Genomic DNA, 21,743 nt, shown 5'->3' on the forward strand with positions numbered 1-21,743 from the left:
TTAAGACAAAGGAAATAACCCAAGAAAGATTATCAGGAATATTGATATAAAAATGGGCCAATGAGTAGTTATAGACGAGTCATCAGATCGTGTAAGATAAACATAGTAGAACCCAACATGGATAACTCAGCCTCATAGTAATATCATTATAATACTTGAGATATATTCAAATAGGAGTCGGGGTAGTTAAAGGTACCATATAAGTATTACGGGGATAGAAGAAAGTGCAACTGGGAAGACAATAAAATATCAATTCAGAAGCAACCCTACAAGCACAAGGACACAGAGGTAAGCAATTGCGGATAATTATAGGCAAGGAAGGACATCAAAAGGTCTGTAATAAGCTCACATCTTTTATAAAAGTCAAGGGTTCTCCCTAAGTACTACAACGAAAGACTAGTTGAGGAGATAAGAAAAAAGGCTTCAACCTAAGCACAACGACCTAAAGAGGAAATGATCGTGTAACAACAATCTCGTAACAACATTGTAAGCATTACAAAAAAAAGATGCACCTACCGTGGCTAATAAACGGGAAATAAAAGTTAAAGGTAATAATTGAGAACATATGAGTTGTATAAAAAACTCTGGAAAGTGTGGGCACTAAGATATGCTAAGCATGGATGCAACGAGGGGCAGAAAGACCAGGAAAAGTAATAGCTTACGTTGAAAGAAAGCTAAGATGGAACAAAAGAATTATTTGATCAATGATCCAGATTTAGTATGTTATGGATACACTCAATATTTTAGAGCATTATCCAGGAAGCATATTTGTTGATAATCATACGGCCATAGAAGACTCCGGTATAAGTTAAAAGAAAGAATTAAGCCCAGGGCATAGACAAAGGAATGAATTGTTAGAAGATTGTATCATGAATATTCCATAACTCCCATGAAAAGCTAAGGTAATAACTAATACCATGAGCCATAGATCGAAAGACAACTTAAGCCTACGTAAAGGCTGATCAGAAGGAAGAGGAAACTAAAGAATTACATCACCCAAGTAAATCAGGAGTCTGATTATTGGACCCAAAAAAATTATAGACGTTTTGCTTGAGAACATGATAGAATCACTCTTAATATCAGATGTTCAAGAGAAATAACACAACAACCATAATCTATAATAGCTCTACAAGGAAGCCAGTTAGATGAAGTACCAACGTCATAAGAAGTCAGTATGAAGCTCCTACCGGATTGTGTATGCTCCATAGGTGCGAGTATTATAATAGAGCTTAAAGTTATGGACGTGAATTACACCTAGGTTGAAGGGAGGTCATGAGAGAGATAGAAGATACAATGTGACATTTTAAGGTAAGTAAGGTAAAGGTGAACACTGTACGAAATACTCAAGTATAGAAGGGTGAGAATGATTCATACTTCAGGTAAAAGACTATAAGCGCTGAGATTCAGTATTCAGGAATTATAGCAGCATCATCAGTTGCATATCTTCCAGCCTATGGTTTCTAGGTACTGAGAGATCTAGTTAAGAGAGTAAAGAAGAGTTGGAGATGGTGTGATGTCTCGGATGATGTTACAGGGTAAGACAAGGGAACCTATGATGCAAGCAAGTTGAAGGAAGGTTGCAAGTAATACAAATAGATATGTGTAGGTTGCAAGCTAAAGAATGGTAAAGCAACAAGGTTTTAGGAAGACAAGAGTAAGGATAAGAAAGGGCAAGTAAGAAGGTGACGAGAATGGATAAGTCCTCAGGATTAAGCCCACGAAAACATGAAGAGCTGATGGTTTCTCTAAGTTATACAAAACTCAATATAACCTAAAGGAACTCAAATGAGTCTAAGACTAATGACATTTAGAAGATATGGAATACTACTCTGATAGTAGAATGAAGGTGTAATTGGGTTAGAGGAAGGATGACGTTTGGAACTTCGATTGAGTAATGATTTCATGAATTATACATGATTAAAATACCCACATAAGGTGATTCACACTGGGATTCTATGAACTACGATTATGGAAGTATAGTATCGTATCGCCCCAGGTTGATCAAGACAATCACTTCAAATGTTCCACGATGAGACGTGAGCCATAGCAACAGTGTTACATAAGAGGTCAAGTTATCACTGATAGATGATACATCTACATTAAGGCGAATCTACAATGGATGGACAAAAGTCACAAAGAATTAGGTGAGATTAGGCCATCATTCATAATATGAATAGTAAAGAAGAAGCATTAAATGACATAGATTTATACATATAGGATAAGCAACGAGAGTAACCTGGAGATTGGTAGTAAACCTCAGTAACAATAAATCAAATTAAGAGTTATGGCAGTAAAGTTATACGAATTGATAAATGGATCTATGAAATAAGGCATAACAATATTCGTAAGTTCAACAAAGTACTCGAGCAAAGAAATTCAATATAACCATAGATGCCTAGAGGGACGTCATATCAAGATCGGTATATGTTTACAAAGTGAGGCCTAGAGATTGACAAAAAAAATTGGAAAAAAAAGGAAAGAAGAGTCTCATAGGCACACTTACAAGGTCAAAAATCGTACAAACTGCATGACAGAAGGTGGCAACACTCACAAGTCATGGTGTGAGAAAGAGGCCTAAGGGGGGGAAATGCCCTGGCCTTTGGAATTATTCACATAACAGTTGCCTAGGTGGAAAAAGGATTGTTAAAGTATTCGCAAGAGCTATGGGATATGAGAACGATAAGCGCATCAGTGAACATTCGAGGACAAATGTTCCAAAGGGGGGAATGATGTTACATCTCGCATTTTTCCTACGTAAAAAATTCGTCTTCAGTTAATTGACGTAGACTCAGGGATGAGATTATCTGGAGGTTAGCATATTTATGCGATTTATAACAGGCAATAACTAAGTTCCATGAAGGAAAGGGTACACAAATTAAAAAAAATGAGTTTCGTTGAAGGTTGTCGATTTGGGATAAAATATGTGTCAAGCGTTAATACACGATAATTATAAACTAGTACCATGCAAGGTACCAAATGACCACGATAGTATAAAATATAAAGTATATATAAAGTATTTTAAAAATCAATAGAATTTTAAGTAATTTATGGTAAATTTTAAATTATGCGGGTAATTGATTAATTACCGGGTAATGGGATATTACCCAGTTAACTAATAAGTGGATAAAAAAAATTATTATTAAACTAACCCCCACCCCACGTGCCAAGAAGCCACAAGATTTGGAATATGACTAAGTAGTCAAATTTCCAAGTGGCTAAATGTGGTCATAACTTAACTCTGATAAGATTTTCAAATCTTATCCTTAGAAAGACTGCCTTCTAAAGGCTTTAAAGTCAAAAAAAATTCAGCCTTTGGCTTAGAAGCCAAAGACGTTAGGCATAAAAATTTTCCTTCATTAAACAATCAAACAACATTGCACTATTTGGTTTTAAAGAACCAGAAATGTGAAAGTAGAATTATTTTGGTTCATCAAATTCAATTTTTAGCCAATGTTGCAATTTCAAAGAGCTACCAATTTATTTTCTGTATCTCGAGAATTTCGTCCATATTTCGTAAAAGCAGATTCGTTCAAATAATTTTGGGAATAGGTATGTTAAGGCTATCCCTTCTTTCTTTTGGCAGGATCCATACGATATAAACGAAACGTGCAAATGCACAAATTCCATAAGTGACTCTACTCATAGAAGTAATAGAAATATCTATGTTCTTTAATTCCCATGTGTCATAATATTTTATCATTTGTTCATGGGTCTCAGAAAAATATGAAAGTTGAAACGATGTTACTTTAGATATTGCTCAAGAGGCAAAGTGGTCTTATGACCTTCCGAATGATTTTATTGACGTACTTTTCATGCATTGCATTCATGTGCATTGAACCATGACCAGATGGCGATATATACGCGTACATATGTAAATATATGCATATCGGATATGGGTAAATGTTACAGTGTTATATACGCACCACCACCTGATCAGCTAGTATATGATGATGATGTTGCCCACAGTGGACGAAATATGATTTAAACGGCGTTATATACGCATATATATGTAAATATGATTCAAATGGCGTTATATATGCGTATATATGTATATATATGTATATGAGATATGGGAATGGTTATGGCGTTATATACGTACCACCACCTGATCAGCTGGTATACGATGATGATTTTGCCCGCAGTGGCCGATATGATATGATGGGATGCCTCAGAGGCTGATGATGTTATGAAACATGTACCTATGCACGACATGACATTCATACTCATATGCATGACGATAAAAGTAATTTATGATTTACAAAGTTATTCAGACTTACAAGTTGAGTCATGTACTCTATATGTCTTCCATATCTCTCATGTATTTATTTATGTTCCTTACATACTCAGTACATTATTCGTACTGACGTCCCTTTTGCCTGGGGAAGCTGCGTTTCATGCCCGCAGGTCCCGATAGACAGGTCAAGAGCCCTCCATGTAGGCTATCAGCTCAGCGAAAGATGTTGGTGCGCTCCATTTGCTTCGGAGTTGCTTGTTTGGTTAGTATGGGTTAGACGTATATTGTTTGGTATGGCGGGACTCTGTCTCGACCTTTATGATATTTATGTATTCTTAGAGGCTTGTAGACATATATTGTGTATGTGAAAGGTTGTACGGCCTTGTCGGCCTATGTTTTGAGTTTATAAATGATTATGTTGGCATATTAGGCCCGTATGTCACGTGTATATGATGATGTAATAAGAAAGTTGCGTTACATTAGTATTCGGTTGAGTAAGGTACCGGGTACCCATCGCGGCCCATCGGTTTGGGTCGTGACATGGTATCAGAGCAGTTCTGTCCTAGGGAGTCTACAAGTTTTGTCTAGTAGAGTCTTGTTTATGGGTGTGTTGTGCACCACACTTATAAGCAGGAGGCTACAGGGCATTTAGGTCTGTCACTCTTTCTTCTTACTCTAGAACGTGTAGTAGAGCTCAGTTGTAAGAATTCAAACTCTTAAATTCGACTTTAGTCGTAATACAACGATACCTACATCCACAAAGACAGTTGGTAAGAGATTGCATGTGGATGTTGAAGAGTTGAGTCAGAGGAACTCGATTTCACATCATGCTTATGATGAGTAAATATGAGGTCTTCAACAGATCATGTGTGTACTAAGATGTGTATGCTTCTTAATAAGGAGCCTTAAGGCACGGATATCTATTCACGAATATGGTGAAAATCTATGAGGAATTCAGAAGCTAGATACAAGTTTTAACAAGTAAAAGAAGTAAGGTGAAGAGGGGTACGAGGCACCCAGATAATGAAGATTATCAATATTTTCAAATCAGGCAGAGAAATATAAGCATTTTGGTACCTTCATCAATGACAGAGGTAAGTACAATTGGCCACACCCATCTCAGTTATGTTCTATGGGAGCTAACAGATATTATTTAAGAGAAAGATGGGATATCAGGATCCAGTTGGAGTTAGAGTAACCCAAAAATTGTGGATAGGTTGTTATCATTAACTAACGTTTCCGAAAGATGGTGCAAATGTGGTAATAGATCTCCTTCTAAGACACCCAGATGGTGAACTCTAGAGTAGTACAATCAGATACGAATACTGGAATATTCAAAAATTTCAGAAGATAGGCAGTGGGATCCTAGAAGGGACAAATATTTACCTTAGTATGACTCTAGCCCCGAGTGAAAAAAAAGAATGTTAGGCATTCCAAAGAGTCAGTGAGATGAAGCTAGGGGAGCTTAAAGGGAAAGAACTTTTTGTTGAAGTTTTCAGAATAAAGTGATCGACAAAAAAATATTATCCGGAGAATAAGAAGAAAATAAATAAAGCATCATGAGTAAGATGTGATATAGGGGTGATAACAGTAAATCAAAATATGAAACGATGACAGAGTCTATAGTCAAGTGAAGGAAAATACAAGAGGTGACAAGCCTTAAGGCAATAAAAGAGTATAAACCATAAAGTTATATTCTTATTTCGAGAAATGAGTTGGTGACTTCAACGTGATTACCAGGAGGAAAGGTTAGACCCTAGAGTAATAAAAATCAGTATGGGCTGGTGAACAAGATAAAACCGAACATGAATTAGGGACCGAAGGATTTGATAATAGTCGACATCGTGAGAATTTCAAAGATCGTGCTCCAACAATAATAGAATAGGAAACAGACGAATAACCTTTAAAGGTTATTGAGGAAGTCGCTTACCTAAAGCAACCACTCTGAGCAGAGTTAATCTTAAGGGACTAAGTGTGCCAGTTACCGTAAGTGTCACCTTCGTGCATAAGAAATTTAGTTATCCCTGGTACAGAAGGTTACCACAAGGTGATTAAGGTTCATTGATAATGTGAAAAGACGCCAAATATGAAGAGGTAAAACAACTATAGGTAGATCGTCGTAGTACTAAATCTTAGTACTCCCTTGAATGGTGGAATATGGTGTGATATGGTATTAAGTCGGAGTTAAGCGGTTCAATTAACTATGGATTGGTAAAGGAAGAATGTGGTAAAAAGGAAAAAGGGATGATGTTGCATTTATTCAGTTCCTGCAGATATGTTGCGACTCCAGAACATTATACAAGCACGACACCGGGGAGAGGCAGTAAACGTTTTCGGCCAGGATGTTATTGATAAATAAGTGTGAATGGACACTTGATACATCAGGATCTAGTGGCGAGAGATAAGTTAAGACAAAGGATATATCCCAAGAGGGATTATGAAGAATATATATATATATATATATATATATATATATATATATGAGAATGGACCAACAAGTAATTAGTAGTTGATTTAGGAAGAGCCCAGTTATGGCTAGACAAGATGTCACGGATAAATAAATAGATCATGCAAGATAAATGTAGTGAACCACAGCATAGTGAATTCAGTCTCGCAGATACGAGATCGCAATCATTTGAAAAAATTTCAGATAGGAGTTGAGGCAATTAAAGGTACCATTTTTAAGGTTTATAAAAATAAGAGAGAGTGTCACTAAGGAGACAATAAAAATTTGAGCTTAGAAGTAACCCTACGAGCACAAAGGCATAAATTTATGTAACTAAGGATTATTATGGGCGAGTAAGAATAACGAAAATCACTTTCGGGTGTACGATATATCAAGCTCGCAACTTTACAAGGGCCAGAAGGTCTCCCTAAATACTACAATGAAAGACTAGCTGAGGAAATATGGAAGAAGGTTTCCACCTAAGCATAGTGAGCTAGAGAGTAAATGATCCTGTAACAACAGTCCCACTACAATATTGTATACACTCCATAAGAAAGTGGCACCTATAATGGCTAATGAATGGTAAAAAAAAAGCTATCAAAGGTGATGTTTGAGATCATATGAGGTACAAGAAATTATAGTATTCGTGGGCAAAAATACAAGCCAAGTATTCATGCAACAAGTGATAGAACGACCAGCAAAAGTAATTGCTTACATTTAAGGATAACTGAGAAGGAACGAAAGGAAATTTATGGTCCTAGCAAGTTAAAGGAATGTTGGGAGTAGTATAAATAGATCGGTGTAGGTCCTAAGGTAAAGTATTGTAGAGCAACAAGGTTTTAGGTAGATAGGAGTAAGGATATGAAAAGGTGAGTGAGAAGGTGACGAGAATATGTATGTCCTCGGGATTAAACCCATCAAAACAAGGGAGCTGATGATTTCCATATGTAATAAAAAGCTCAGTACAGCCTGAATGAACACAGAGGAGTCTGAGACTAGGTGCATTTAGAAGAGATGGAATGCTGCCCTGGTGGTAGAATAAGGGTGTAATTGTGATAGATAGGAGGATGATTCTTAGGCCTTTGATTGAGTAATGATATAATGATAAAGGGATTTCATTAATTGCACGGGATTAGAATACCCCCATAAGATGAATCGCGTTGGCATGGAATGAAATACAGTTATTGAAGTATAGTATTATCCCTAGGTGGATCAGGAAAATCACTTCATATGTTTCCCGATAAGATGTGAGCCCTAGTGACAGTGTATTACGTAAGAGGTTGCAAGTTATCAGTGATAGATTATAGATCAACATTAAGGTGAATAAACAAAAGATGGGTACAAATTCCAAAGTTCGAAATGAGATTTGTTTGTTATTCTTAGATGAATTATAATGAGGAAGCACTAAAGGACTTAGATTTATACATATAGGATAAGCAGCGAGAGAGTAACCCGGAGTTGGGTAGCAAACCTTAGTAATAATAAACCGAAGTAAGATTTATGGTATAGTATAACCTACCTAGATGTAGTAAATCCATAAGGATGGATATACAAGGCTATGAAACAGGAGATAGAAATAGTCTTAAGTTCGATAAAGTACCAAGCGAAAGACATCAGTACACCTATAGATGCCTAAAGGGATAACTTGTCATAATTTTGTATATGTTCATAAAGTGAGGCTTAGAGATTGACTAAAAGATGGAGGAAAAAGAGAAGACGAGTCGCTAGGCGTTCATACAAGGACACAGTCATACATACTGCATGACATAGGGTATCAAATGTTACGATGTTGGAAGAATTCAAACCACATGTCATGGTATGACAAAGAGGCTTAAAAGGGGGGAATGCCCAAGCGTTTGGATTTATTCACAAAACAGTTACTTAGATGGAAAGATGAGCATTAAAGTATTCGTAAGAGCCATAGTTTATGAAACTGATAAGTTCATCAGTCAACATTCGAGGACGAATATTCCAAAGGGGGGAATGATGTTACACCCCAAGTTTTCATACGTGAGAGTACGTCGTAAGTCATTGATGTAAGCTTGGAAATGAGATTCTATTTAGAAGAAAATAAAGTAAGTTAATCATGTTACCTTGTAGGTTACAAATATTTAAGATCATGAATAACGAGTACCAAGAGGGTTGGAAATCTTAGAAGCTAAACAAATTGAAGAAAATAAGTTCCGTCGAAAGTTGAAAAGCTTCGAATGTTATAACATGTACTTTGGGGTAAGACTAGGGTTATTAACATGATAAGGAGGTTATTCTATGAGTTATTTTAGACGTATGATATTCATTTTCTACATTTTGAAGGCAAGCAAGTTGTGGAACAAGAGTTGCCAAAGGTCATCACAAGTTACATTCATAAATTTGCTGAAATTTAGGTCAAATGTATCTGAGCATTTCTCCAAATATACTTGGAATCATGGGGTGTTCTACCTACCACATTGAAGGTATACGAGTCTAGTTTATAACTCATTAAACGGTTCGTCAAAATGACATCGGAGTAGAGAGATATTCGTGTTTTTGCGAGACCGCACAAGCAGCTCCCAATGGGACCCGCTTAGGCGGTGGTTGACCTACTTCAATTTATAAACGATTTGGACGCCTATTTTTGCTCATTTTTCAACTAAAATTCGTCTCCACACCTCTCCTAACCCTCCTAACATATACCTCAAGGGTTTGAAGTGATTCCAAAGTGATTACACCATATTTCAATATCAAAACTTAGTTCTAGTGAAGAACAACACCTCTTTGAGGTTGTGTTGTCATTGAGGATTGTTGTGGGCTGTATTTGGATGAAATTCCAAGTTTTTGCTGCTGTATAAGCTGAATATAACAGCCTAGTAATTGTGCTTAAGCTTGCTTGTATGTTGGTTAAGTTGTTAGGATGATAAACTACACGATAATACTTGGATTAGCTTAAGTCACTTCTATAGTGTTGTATTGCTATTAAGGGTTGTTGTAAACTGAATATAACTTGGATTTTGACTTGAACTTACTGTATAAGGTATGTATATTGTGATCTTGCTTGTGCCTAAGGTTATCTTGATGTTGATTAAGTTAAATGGATGGGCTAGACATGAACTAGTGAATAAAGTTGCTAATTGAGTATAATTGAAGTTGTGGATTATTTTCGTTGTTATAAATATATGGTATAAGGCTGGAATCATTGATTAATGACTTCATTATCATGTTAATGATACTTTTATGTTGAAGTAAGAAGTCTATAAGGATTGATAAGGGGTATACGGATTCCAATCGGAGCTTGCCGCTCGTCGTAATGTAGTTGTGACTTGTTGTTGTTATATGGTGTCTTGATATTGATAATTATGTATTGATGGATTGCTCTGGTAATTGTTGTTGGTATATGGTATTGGAGGAGGCCCTTGTTACAAGGGAGATGCTGCCCAAATTTACGTAAACGAGCTACTAGCTTAAGTTATAGACTTAGCCTTTGCTCAGCACTGATTTTGAATCTCCTTATACTATGATAGATTGAGTTGACTTGTTTGAAGAGTTGCTTGGAAGGGATTAGGGACTCAATGGGTTTAAGGTATGTTAAGGCACTTTCTTCTTTCTTTTGTCATGATCTAAAATGAAATGAACATAAACGATATGCTATTTCATAATGACTCTACTCCTAGCAAATAAGGTTGTCCATGTTGTTCTTTCCTTATAAAATTATTCTAAACAAGTGTGTATGATCCTTAAATCCTACTAAGGTACATATTGATGGTAGGGTTGTCCATAATGTTCTTAAGTCACTCCAAAAGGTTTAGAATGTGATTCCATGAATTGAGCATGCATTATATATATATATATATATATATATATATATATATATATATTTTACTCTACCGAGCCGCGCTATAGTCGGTAAGGTACGACACCTATTGTGCAACCACTGATCAGTTGGTTTACCGAGCTCCACGTGGCCGGGTATGATTCTACCGAACCTTATAATGGCCGGGTACGCTTTTACCGAGTCCTCTTTGAGGCCGGGTACGATATGATGATGATGATGCCCACAGAGGCGAATGTTTAAAAAGGTTTATGTATATATATGTATGATGCATTTCATATCAGTAACCCCTAGAGGCACTCTAATATTACAGGTTGTATCTCCTCTATCTCTCTCTTTACATTACTGTTCTTGTTTATTCTTTCCTGCCTAACATACTCGGTACTTTATTTGTACTGACATCCCTTTTGCCCGGGGACGCTGCATTTCATGCCCGCAGGTCTCGATTGATAGGTTGACAGTCCTCCAGTAGGCTATCAGCTCAGCGAAGGTGTTGGTGCACTCCACTTGCTACGGAGTTGCCTATTTGGTCAGTATGCTTTGGATATGTATTGATTGGTATGGCGGGGCCCTGTCCCGACCTTTATGATTTTATGTACTCTTAGAGGCTTGTAGACAGATGTCAGGTGTATGGATACTTGTATGGCCTTGTCGGCCTATGTTTCGAGTTTACTAATGGTCATGTCGGCCTTATAGGCCCGTATGTCACATATATAAGTTTGTATATCATATTGGGTCTTCATATGTTGAGTATTCCCTTATGTTTTATTATTTTTATCTCATGACGGGTTTTCCGGCTCATTTAATCATGATAATATGATAAGAAAGATATGTTACGTTGGTACTCGTTGAGTAAAGCACCGGGTGCCCGTCGCGGCCCTTCGGTTTGGGTCATGACAGAAGTGGTATCAGAGCAGTTCTGTCCTAGGGAGTCTACAAGTCGTGTCTAGTAGAGTCTTGTTTATGGGTGTGTTGTGCACTACACTTATAAGTAGGAGGCTACAGGGAATTTAGGTCTGTCACTCTTTCTTCTTACTCTAGATCGTGCAATAGAGCTCCGTTGTAAGAATTCAAACTCCTAAATTCGACTTTAGTCGTAATACAACGATACCTACATCCACAAAGACAGTTGGTAAGAGATTGCATGTGGATGTGGAAGAGTTGAGTCAGAGGAACTCGATTTCACATCATGCTTATGATGAGTAAATATGAGGTCTTCAACAGATCATGTGTGTACTAAGATGTGTATGCTTCTTAATAAGGAGCCTTAAGGCACGGATATCTATTCACGAATATGGTGAAAATCTATGAGGAATTCAGAAGCTAGATACAAGTTTTAACAAGTAAAAGAAGTAAGGTGAAGAGGGGTACGAGGCACCCAGATAATGAAGATTATCAATATTTTCAAATCAGGCAGAGAAATATAAGCATTTTGGTACCTTCATCAATGACAGAGGTAAGTACAATTGGCCACACCCATCTCAGTTATGTTCTATGGGAGCTAACAGATATTATTTAAGAGAAAGATGGGATATCAGGATCCAGTTGGAGTTAGAGTAACCCAAAAATTGTGGATAGGTTGTTATCATTAACTAACGTTTCCGAAAGATGGTGCAAATGTGGTAATAGATCTCCTTCTAAGACACCCAGATGGTGAACTCTAGAGTAGTACAATCAGATACGAATACTGGAATATTCAAAAATTTCAGAAGATAGGCAGTGGGATCCTAGAAGGGACAAATATTTACCTTAGTATGACTCTATCCCCGAGTAAAAAAAGAATGTTAGGCATTCCAAAGAGCCAGTGAGATGAAGCTAGGGGAGCTTAAAGGGAAAGAACTTTTTGTTGAAGTTTTTAGAATAAAGTGATCGACAAAAAAATATTATCCGGAGAATAAGAAGAAAATAAATAAAGCATCATGAGTAAGATGTGATATAGGGGTGATAACAGTAAATAAAAATATGACACGATGACAGAGTCTATAGTCAAGTGAAGGAAAATACAAGAGGTGACAAGCCTTAAGGCAATAAAAGAGTATAAGCCATAAAGTCATATTCTTATTTTGAGAAATGAGTTGGTGACTTAAACGTGATTACCAGGAGGAAAGGTTAGACCCCAGAGTAATAAAAATCAGTATGGGCTGGTGAACAAGATAAAACCGAACATGAATCAGGGACCGGAGGATTTTATAATGGTCGACATCGTGAGAATTTCAAAGATCGTGCTCCAACAATAATAGAATAGAAAACAGACGAATAACCTTTAAAGGTTATTTAGGAAGTCGCTTACCTAAAGCAAGCACTCTGAGCAGAGTTAATCTTAAGGGACTAAGTGTGCCAGTTACCGTAGGTGTCACCTTCGTGCGTCAGAACTTTAGTTATCCCTGGTACAGAAGGTTTCCATAAGGTGATTAAGGTTCATTGATAATGTGAAAAGACGCCAAATGTGAAGAGGTAAAACAACTATAGGTAGATCGTCGTAGTACTAAATCTTAGTACTCCCCTGAAGGGGGCAATATGGTGTGATATGGTATTAAGTCGGAGTTAAGCGGTTCAGTTAACTATGGAATGGTAAAGGAAGAATGTGGAAAAAAAGGAGAAAGGGATGATGTTGCATTTATTCAGTTCCTGCAGATATGTTGCGACTCCAGAACATTATACAAGCACGACAACGGGGAGAGGCAGTAAAAGTTTCCGGCCAGGATGTTATTGATAAATAAGTGTGAATGGACACTTGATACATCAGGAGCTAGTGGCGAGAGATAAGTTAAGACAAAGGATATATCCCAAGAAGGATTATGCAGAATATATATATATATATATGTGAGAATATATATACACATATATATGAGAATGGACCAACGAGTAATTAGTAGTTGATTCAGGAAGAGCCCAGTTATGGCTAGACAAGAGGTCACGGATAAATCAATAGATCATGCAAGATAAATGTAGTGAACCGCAACATAGTGAATTCAGTCTCGCAGATATGAGATCACAATTATTTGAAAAAAATTCAGATAGGAGTTGAGGCAATTAAAGGTACCATTTTTAAGGTTTATAAAAATAAGAGAGAGTGCCACTAAGGAGACAATAAAAATTTGGGCTTAGAAGTAACCCTACGAGCACAAAGGCATAAATTTATGTAACCAAGGGTTATTATGGGCGAGTAAGAATAACGAAAATCACCTTCGGGTGTACGATATATCAAGCTTGCAACTTTACAAGAGCCAGAAGGTCTCCCTAAGTACTACAATGAAAGACTAACTGAGGAAATAAGGAAGAAGGTTTCCACCTAAGCATAGTGAGCTAGAGAGTAAATGATACTGTAACAACAGTCTGACTACAATATTGTATACACTCCATAAGAAAGTGGCACCTATCATGGATAATGAATGGAAAAAAAAAAGCTATCAAAGGTGATGTTTGAGATCATATGAGGTACAAGAATTTATAGTATTCGTGGGCAAAAAGACAAGCCAAGCATTCATGCAACAAGTGATAGAACGACCAGCAAAAGTAATTGCTTGCATTTAAGGACAACTGAGAAGGCAAGAAAGGAAATTTATGGTGCTAGCAAGTTAAAGGAAGGTTGGGAGTAGTATAAATAGATCAGTGTAGGTCCTAAGGTAAAGTATTGTAGAGCAACAAGGTTTTAGGTAGATAGGAGTAAGGATATGAAAAGGTGAGTGAGAAGGTGACGAGAATATGTATGTCATCGGGATTAAACCCATCAAAACAAGGGAGCTGATGATTTCCATATGTAATAAAAAGCTCGGTACAGCCTGAATGAACACAGAGGAGTCTGAGACTAGGTGTATTTAGAAGAGATGGAATGCTGCCCTGGAAGTAGAATAAGGGTGTAATTGTGATAGATAAGAGGATGATTCTCAGGCCTTTGATTGAGTAATGATTTAGCGACAAAGGGATTTCATTAATTGCACGGGATTAGAATACCTCCATAAGATGAATCGTATTGGGATGCAATGAAATACGGTTATTGAAGTATAGTATTATCCCTAGGTGGATCAGGAAAATCACTTCATATGTTTCCCGATAAGATATGAGCCCTAGTGACAGTGTATTACGTAAGAGGTTGCAAGTTATCAGTGATAGAATATAGATCAACATTAAGGTGAATAAACAAAAGATGGGTACAAGTTCCAAAGTTTGAGATAAGATTTGTTTGTTATTCTTAGATGAATAATAATGAGGAAGCACTAAAGGACTTAGATTTATACATATAGGATAACCAGCGAGAGAGTAACCTGTAGTTGGGTACCAAACCTCAGTAATAATAAACCGAAGTAAGATTTATGGTATAGTATAACCTACTTGGATGTAGTAAATCCATAAGGATAGATATACAAGGCTATGAAAAAAGAGATAGAAATAGTCTTAAGTTCGATAAAGTACCAAGCGAAAAACATCAGTACACCTATAGATGCCTAGAGGGACAACTTGTCATAATTCTGTATATGTTCATAAAGTGAGGCTTAGAGATTGGCCAAAAGATGGAGGAAAAAGAGAAGACGAGTCGCTAGGCGCTCATACAAGGACATAGTCGTACATACCGCATGACATAAGGTATCTAATGTTACGATGTTGGAAGAATTCAAACCACATGTCATGGTGTGACAAAGAGGCCTAAAAGGGGGGAACGCCCAAGCGTTTGGATTAATCACAAAACAATTGCTTAGATGGAAAGATGAGCATTAAAGTATTCATAAGAGCCATATTTTATGAAACTGATAAGCACATCAGTCAACATTCGAGGACGAATGTTCCAAGGGGGGGAATGATGTTACACCCCAAGTTTTTATACGTGAGAGTACGTCGTAAGTCATTGATGTAAGCTCGAAAATGAGATTCTATTTGGAAGCAAATAAAGTAAGTTAATCATGTTACCTTGTAGGTTACAAATATTTAAGATCATGAATAACGAGTACCAAGAGGGTTGGAAATCTTAGAAGCTAAACCAATTGAAGAAAATAAGTTTCGTCGAAAGTCGACAAGTTTCGAATGTTATAACATGTACTTTGGGGTGAGACTAGGGTTATTAACATGATAAGGAGGTTTATTCTATGAGTTATTTTAGTCGTATGATATTCATTTTCTACATTTTGAAGGAAAGCAAGTTGTGGAACAAGAGTTGGCAAAGGTCATCACAAGTTACATTCATAAATTTGCTGAAATTTAGGTCAAATGTATCTGAGAATTTCTCCAAATATACTTGGAATCATGGGGTTTTCTACCTACCATATTTAAGGTCTACGAGTCTAGTTTCTAACGCATTAAACCGTTCATCAATACAACATCAGAGTAGAAATATATTTGCATTTTCGCGAGACCGCGCAAGCAGCTCTCAATGGGACCCACTTAGGTGGTGGTTGACCTACTTCAATTTATAAACGATTTGGACGCCTATTTTTGCTCATTTTTCAACTAAAATTCGTATCCAAACCTCTCCTAACCCTCCTAAACATATACCATAAGGGTTTGAAGTGATTCCAAAGTGATTACACCATATTTCAATATCAAAACTTAGTTCTAGTGAAGAACAACACCTCTTTGAGGTTGTGTTGTCATTGAGGATTGTTGTGGGCTGTATTTGGATGAAATTCCAAGTTTTTGATGCTGTCTAAGGTGAGTATAACAGCCTACTAATTGTTTTTAAGCTTGCTTTTATGTTGGTTAAGTTGTTAGGATGATAAACTACAAGATAATACTTGGATTAGCTTAAGTCACTTCTATGGTGTTGTATTGCTATTAAGGGTTGTTGTAAACTGAATATAAATTGGATTTTGACTTGAAGTTACTGTATAAGGTAAGTATATTGTGATTTTTCTTGTGCCTAAGGTTATCTTGATGTTGATTAAGTTAAATGGATGAGCTAGACATGAACTAGTGAATAAAGTTGCTAATTGAGGATAGTTGAAGTTGTGGATTATTTTCGTTGTTATAAATATATGGTATAAGGCTGGAATCATTGATTAATGACTTCATTATCATGTTAATGATACTTTTATGTTGAAGTAAGAAGTCTATAAGGATTGATAAGGGGTATACGGATTCCAATCGGAGCTTGCCGCTCGTCGTAATGTAGTTGTGACTTGTTGTTGTTATATGGTGTCTTGATATTGATAATTATGTATTGATGGATTGCTCTGGTAATTGTTGTTGGTATATGGTATTGGAGGAGGCCCTTGTTACAAGGGAGATGCTGCCCAAATTTACGTAAACGAGCTACTAGCTTAAGTTATAGACTTAGCCTTTGCTCAGCACTGATTTTGAATCTCCTTATACTATGATAGATTGAGTTGACTTGTTTGAAGAGTTGCTTGGAAGGGATTAAGGACTCAACGGGTTTAAGGTATGTTAAGGCACTTTCTTCTTTCTTTTGGCATGGTCTAAAATGAAATGAACATAAACGATACGCTATTTCATAATGACTCTACTCCTAGCAACTAAGGTTGTCCATGTTGTTCTTTCCTTATAAAATTATTCTAAACAAGTGTGTATGATCCTTAAATCCTACTAAGGTTCATATTGATGGTAGGGATGTCCATAATGTTCTTAAGTCACTCCAAAAGGTTTAGAAGATGATTCCATGAGTCTAGCATGCATTATATATAGTATCTATTTTACTCTACCGAGCCACGCTATAGTCGGTCGGGTATGACACCTATTGTGCCACCACTAATCAGTTGGTTTATCGAGTTCCACATGGCGGGGTACGATTCTACCGAACCTTATGATGGTCGGGTACGCTTTTACCGAGTCCTCTTTGAGGCCGGGTACGATATGATGATGATGATGCCCACAGAGGCGAATGTTTTAAAAAGTTTATGTATATATATGTATTATGCATTTCATATCAGTAACCCCCAGAGGCACTCTGATGTTACAGGTTGTATCTCCTCTATCTCTCTCTTTACATTACTGTTCTTGTTTATGCTTTCCTGCCTAACATACTCGGTACTTTATTCGTACTGACGTCCCTTTTGCCTGGGGACGCTGCATTTCATGCCCGCAGGTCCCGATTGATAGGTTGACAGTCCTCCTAGTAGGCTATCAGCTCAGCGAAGGTGTTGGTGCACTCCACTTGCTCCGGAGTTGCCTATTTGGTCAGTATGCTTTGGATATGTATTGATTGGTATGGCGGGGCCCTGTCCCGACCTTTATGATTTTATGTACTCTTAGAGGCTTGTAGACAGATGTCAGGTGTATGGATACTTGTATGGCCTTGTCGGCCTATGTTTCGAGTTTACTAATGGTCATGTTGGCCTTATAGGCCCGTATGTCACATATATAAGTTTGTATATCATATTGGGTCTTCATATGTTGAGTATTCCCTTATGTTGTATTCTCGTTATCTCATGACGGGTTTTTTGGCTCATTTACTCATGATAATATGATAAGAAAGATATGTTACGTTGGTACTCGGTTGAGTAAAGAACCGGGTGCCTGTCGCGGCCATTCGGTTTGGGTCGTGACATAACGGAACCGTCGGATTTCCATTCCGAGGCTGTCTCCCCACTGTTCCGACTTCGGTCGACTTTCTAACACTTAAGCTCTCATTTAGGGACTAAGTGTCTCAAAACTCCTCAAAACACAAAACCGAGCATCCCGACAAATCACATTAGCAGAAATAAACTTGGGGTTGAGATGCTATGACGATGCCCTGAGGTTGAGATGCTTCAAGTATTCTCTAGCTGGGGATGCGAGGAAATGGCTCCAGAATCTGCCACCCAACTCTATCCATTCTTGGCCTAAACTTGTCCGGGCGTTTTTGTCCAAGTGGTTCCTAAAGAGCAAAAAGTCTGAGTAGCGGGATAAGATTTTTTTCTTCAAGTAAATACAGGGAGAGCAGTTGCATGAGCCATGGGATCGCTTCAAATTATACTTGGTGAGGTCTCCAAACCATGGTTTTCCGGATTCCATGTTGTTGGAAATTTTTTATATGGGTTTGGATCCCATGAACCAAGCCATCGCCAAGAATGCAGCTGACGGATCTTTCATAGACAAATCATTTGCAAGAGTGACACAAATCCGGGACAAAATGGCAAAGCACAACTAAGCATGGCATTCAGAGGATACTATCGGAGGAATCTCATATGGCTCTCCTTCCTTGAGCAACTTAATCAAGGAAAATCAAGAGAGGGATCAAGTGATTGCCTAGCTTGCAACAAGTGTAAATGTGCTGACAAAGATGTTTACCGAGAATCAGACAAAGAAAGCGAATGCAGTGGAAGATGTCCAGCCCATCTTAGATGAAAATTTTGAGGAAGAAACTTATATCAACAACCCTCAAGGAGGGTATCAAAGGAAACCCTATCACGGTCAAGGGCAACAAATCCAGTGGGGGCCAAACCCGCAAGGGCAAGGCAACCAACAATGGAGAAATGATCAAGGTAACATGCATCAAGGAAATTGGAACAACAACAACAACTTTGCAAATCGGAGCTCCAACTCGTATGTTCCCCCAAAAGGTCATTATGCAAATCAAGGGTCGTCAAGTGAGTCAAAGTTAGAAAGCATACTTGAAAGAGTATTGCAAAACCAAGAAAAGTCTGACGTGTCCATGAGAAACATGACCGAAGTTGTTGGCTCTCACACCGCATCTATCCAAAAGTTAGAGATGCAAATGAGAGACCTTTCAAGAGAGAAAAACCCAAAGCAAAAAGGGCAACTTCCTAGTGATACCATTGCGAACCCGAAGAGTGGTAGAAGTGGCTCAACTTCTCACATCATGGCAATAATTACTAGAAGCGGGAAAGTTTAACAAGGTGACATTGAGCAAGAGGTTGTTGGGGAAGAAGCCGAACAATAATTTGAAGCAGAAGAGCAAGGGGTTGTTGAAGTTGAAAGGGTGCCGGAAAAAGAGAAGGTGCAAGAAGTCAACCAAGAAGGGGTGAAGGAAAAGGAGAAGGAGACATCAAAAGCTCCACCTACTATTCCTGTACCTCCTCCGCCTTTTCCTCAAAGACTTATTAGAAGGGTTGATGATAGAAAGCTTGAGAAATTCTATGATATTCTAAAGCAATTGTCGGTGAACATTCCATTTTGGAGGCTTTTCAAGAAATGCCGGGGTTTGCCAAATATTTGAAGGATTTGATCACCAAAAAGAGGACCACAAAGAATGAGGTGGTAAACATGACTCACCGGGTTAGCTCTATTATTGCCACAAGCCCTGTCCAAAAGAAAGAGGACCCAGGAGCATTTACTATTCCATGCACTATCGGGGAGCGTGACTTTGCAAAAGCCCTTTGTGACAATGGGGCTAGCATCAACTTGATGCCACTTTCCATCTACAAGCAAGCGGGATTAGGGATGCTGAGGCCAACAAGCATGAGTTTACAAATGGCCGATCGATATATTAAGCGACCAGTAGGAATTGTTGATGGTGTGATTATGAAAGTTGGAAAATTCCATTTGCCCGCCGACTTTGTAATTCTTGATTGTGCTGTTGATAAAGAGATCCATATCATCTTGGGGAGACCATTCCTAGCCACGGGAAGAGCACTCATGGATTCGGAGTGAAATGAAATTAAGTTCCGAGTGAATGATGAAGAAGTCACATTTCAAGCGAGCAAGGGTATGAAATTACCCCATGAGTATGAGAGCATTTCAGTGATAGATGTGGTTGATGAGGTTGAAGATGCCGTCGAATTGAAAATGGAGAACAATGCCTTGGTGAGGCATTGGTGGCTATCTTGGTAAACTTTGATGATGAGGACATGGATGGGTACATGGAGTCGGTAAATGCATTGTAGGGTCTTGGATCCTATGCTTACACTCCGGAAAAGCTTTCTCTTGACTTGGAGAATAGGGCCACACCTCCCGCCAAGCCATCAATCATTGAGCCACCATAACTAGAGCTCAAGCCTCTCCCGCCGCACTTAAGGTATAAATGTCTTGGCTCTAATGATACTTTACCCGTAATCGTTTTGTCTTTGCTAAATAATGTGCAGGTAAACCAATTGTTGGATGTCTTGAAAGAACATAAGCAAGCCATTGGATGGACCATTACGGACATTCGTGGAATCCCCGCGGGAATTTGTGAACATAAAATCCAATTGGAGAGCGAAACAAATCCAAGTGTGGAACATCAAAGACGGTTGAACCCGTCAATGCAAGATGTAGTAAAGAAGGAGATTATCAAGTGGTTGGATGTCGGGGTAGTTTACCCCATTGCCGACAGTTCGTGGGTGAGCCCAGTACAATGTGTGCCAAAAAGAGTGGCATGACCGTGATCGAAAATGAGAAGAATGAGCTCATTCCAACGCGAATTGTGACTGGATGGCGAGTTTGTATGGACTATCGGAAACTTAACAATGCTACTTGCAAGTACCACTTCCCTATGCCTTTTATTGATCAAATGCTTGAACGGTTAGCGGGGGGGGGGGGGTCAGTTTATTGTTTCCTTGATTGTTACTCCGGCTTCAATCAAATCAACATCGCTTTGGAAGATCAAGAGAAAACTACGTTTACTTGCCCGTATGACACTTTTTCTTTTAGCCGGATGCCATTTGGCTTGTGCAATGCTCCGGCCACTTTCCAAAAGGTGTATGATGTCCATCTTCTCCGACATGGTTGAGGACTTTCTTGAAGTCTTCATGGATGATTTCTCGGTGGTTGGTGATTCGTTTGAGCATTGTCTTAACAATCTTAGACAAGTGCTTATGCGATGCGAAGGGACCAACCTTGTGCTAAATTGGGAGAAGTGTCACGTCATGGTTTACGAAGGCATTGTGCTTGGGCACAAAATTTCAAAGCATGGTATTGAAGTCGACCGGGCAAAAATTGAGATTATTTCTAAGCTTCCTCCACCGACCTCCGTGAAAGGTGTTAGAAGTTTTCTAGGGCATGCCGAGTTTTACAGGCGCTTCATCAAGGACTTATCCAAGATTGCTAACCCCATGTGCAAACTCCTCGAAAACGATGCCAAGTTTGTGCTTGATGAGAGTTGTCTTAAAGCTTTTGAGGAGTTAAAGCAAAGGCTCACCACGACACCCATTATTGTCACGCCCGATTGGTCACTTCCTTTCGAGCTCATGTGTGACGCCAGTGGTGTATCCATTGGAGCAATGCTTGGCCAACATCACAACAAAGTTCTCCACCCGGTTTACTATGCAAGTAAAACTCTCAATGGGGCACAAATGAACTACACGGTAACTGAGCAAGATCTTCTTGCTATTGTGTATGCTTTTGAAAAATTCCTGGCTTATTTGTTGGTGTCCAAGGTGGTGGTATACACT

At 38.3% G+C, this 21,743-nt stretch overlaps 1 protein-coding gene across 1 annotated transcript; it reads left to right on the forward strand.

Annotated features, from left to right (window-relative positions):
* Positions 1 to 19,638: 19,638 nt before the first annotated feature.
* On the forward strand, positions 19,639 to 20,025 carry LOC138868092 (uncharacterized). The gene has a single exon (XM_070163756.1). It carries the CDS (start codon positions 19,639 to 19,641, stop codon positions 20,023 to 20,025), a length of 387 nt encoding a protein of 128 aa, XP_070019857.1.
* The last annotated feature ends 1,718 nt before the right edge of the window (positions 20,026 to 21,743 follow it).

The sequence above is a fragment of the Nicotiana sylvestris genome, chromosome 12 (genome assembly GCF_000393655.2).
Source record: "Nicotiana sylvestris chromosome 12, ASM39365v2, whole genome shotgun sequence".
In the NCBI taxonomy this organism is placed as follows: Eukaryota; Viridiplantae; Streptophyta; class Magnoliopsida; order Solanales; family Solanaceae; genus Nicotiana; species Nicotiana sylvestris.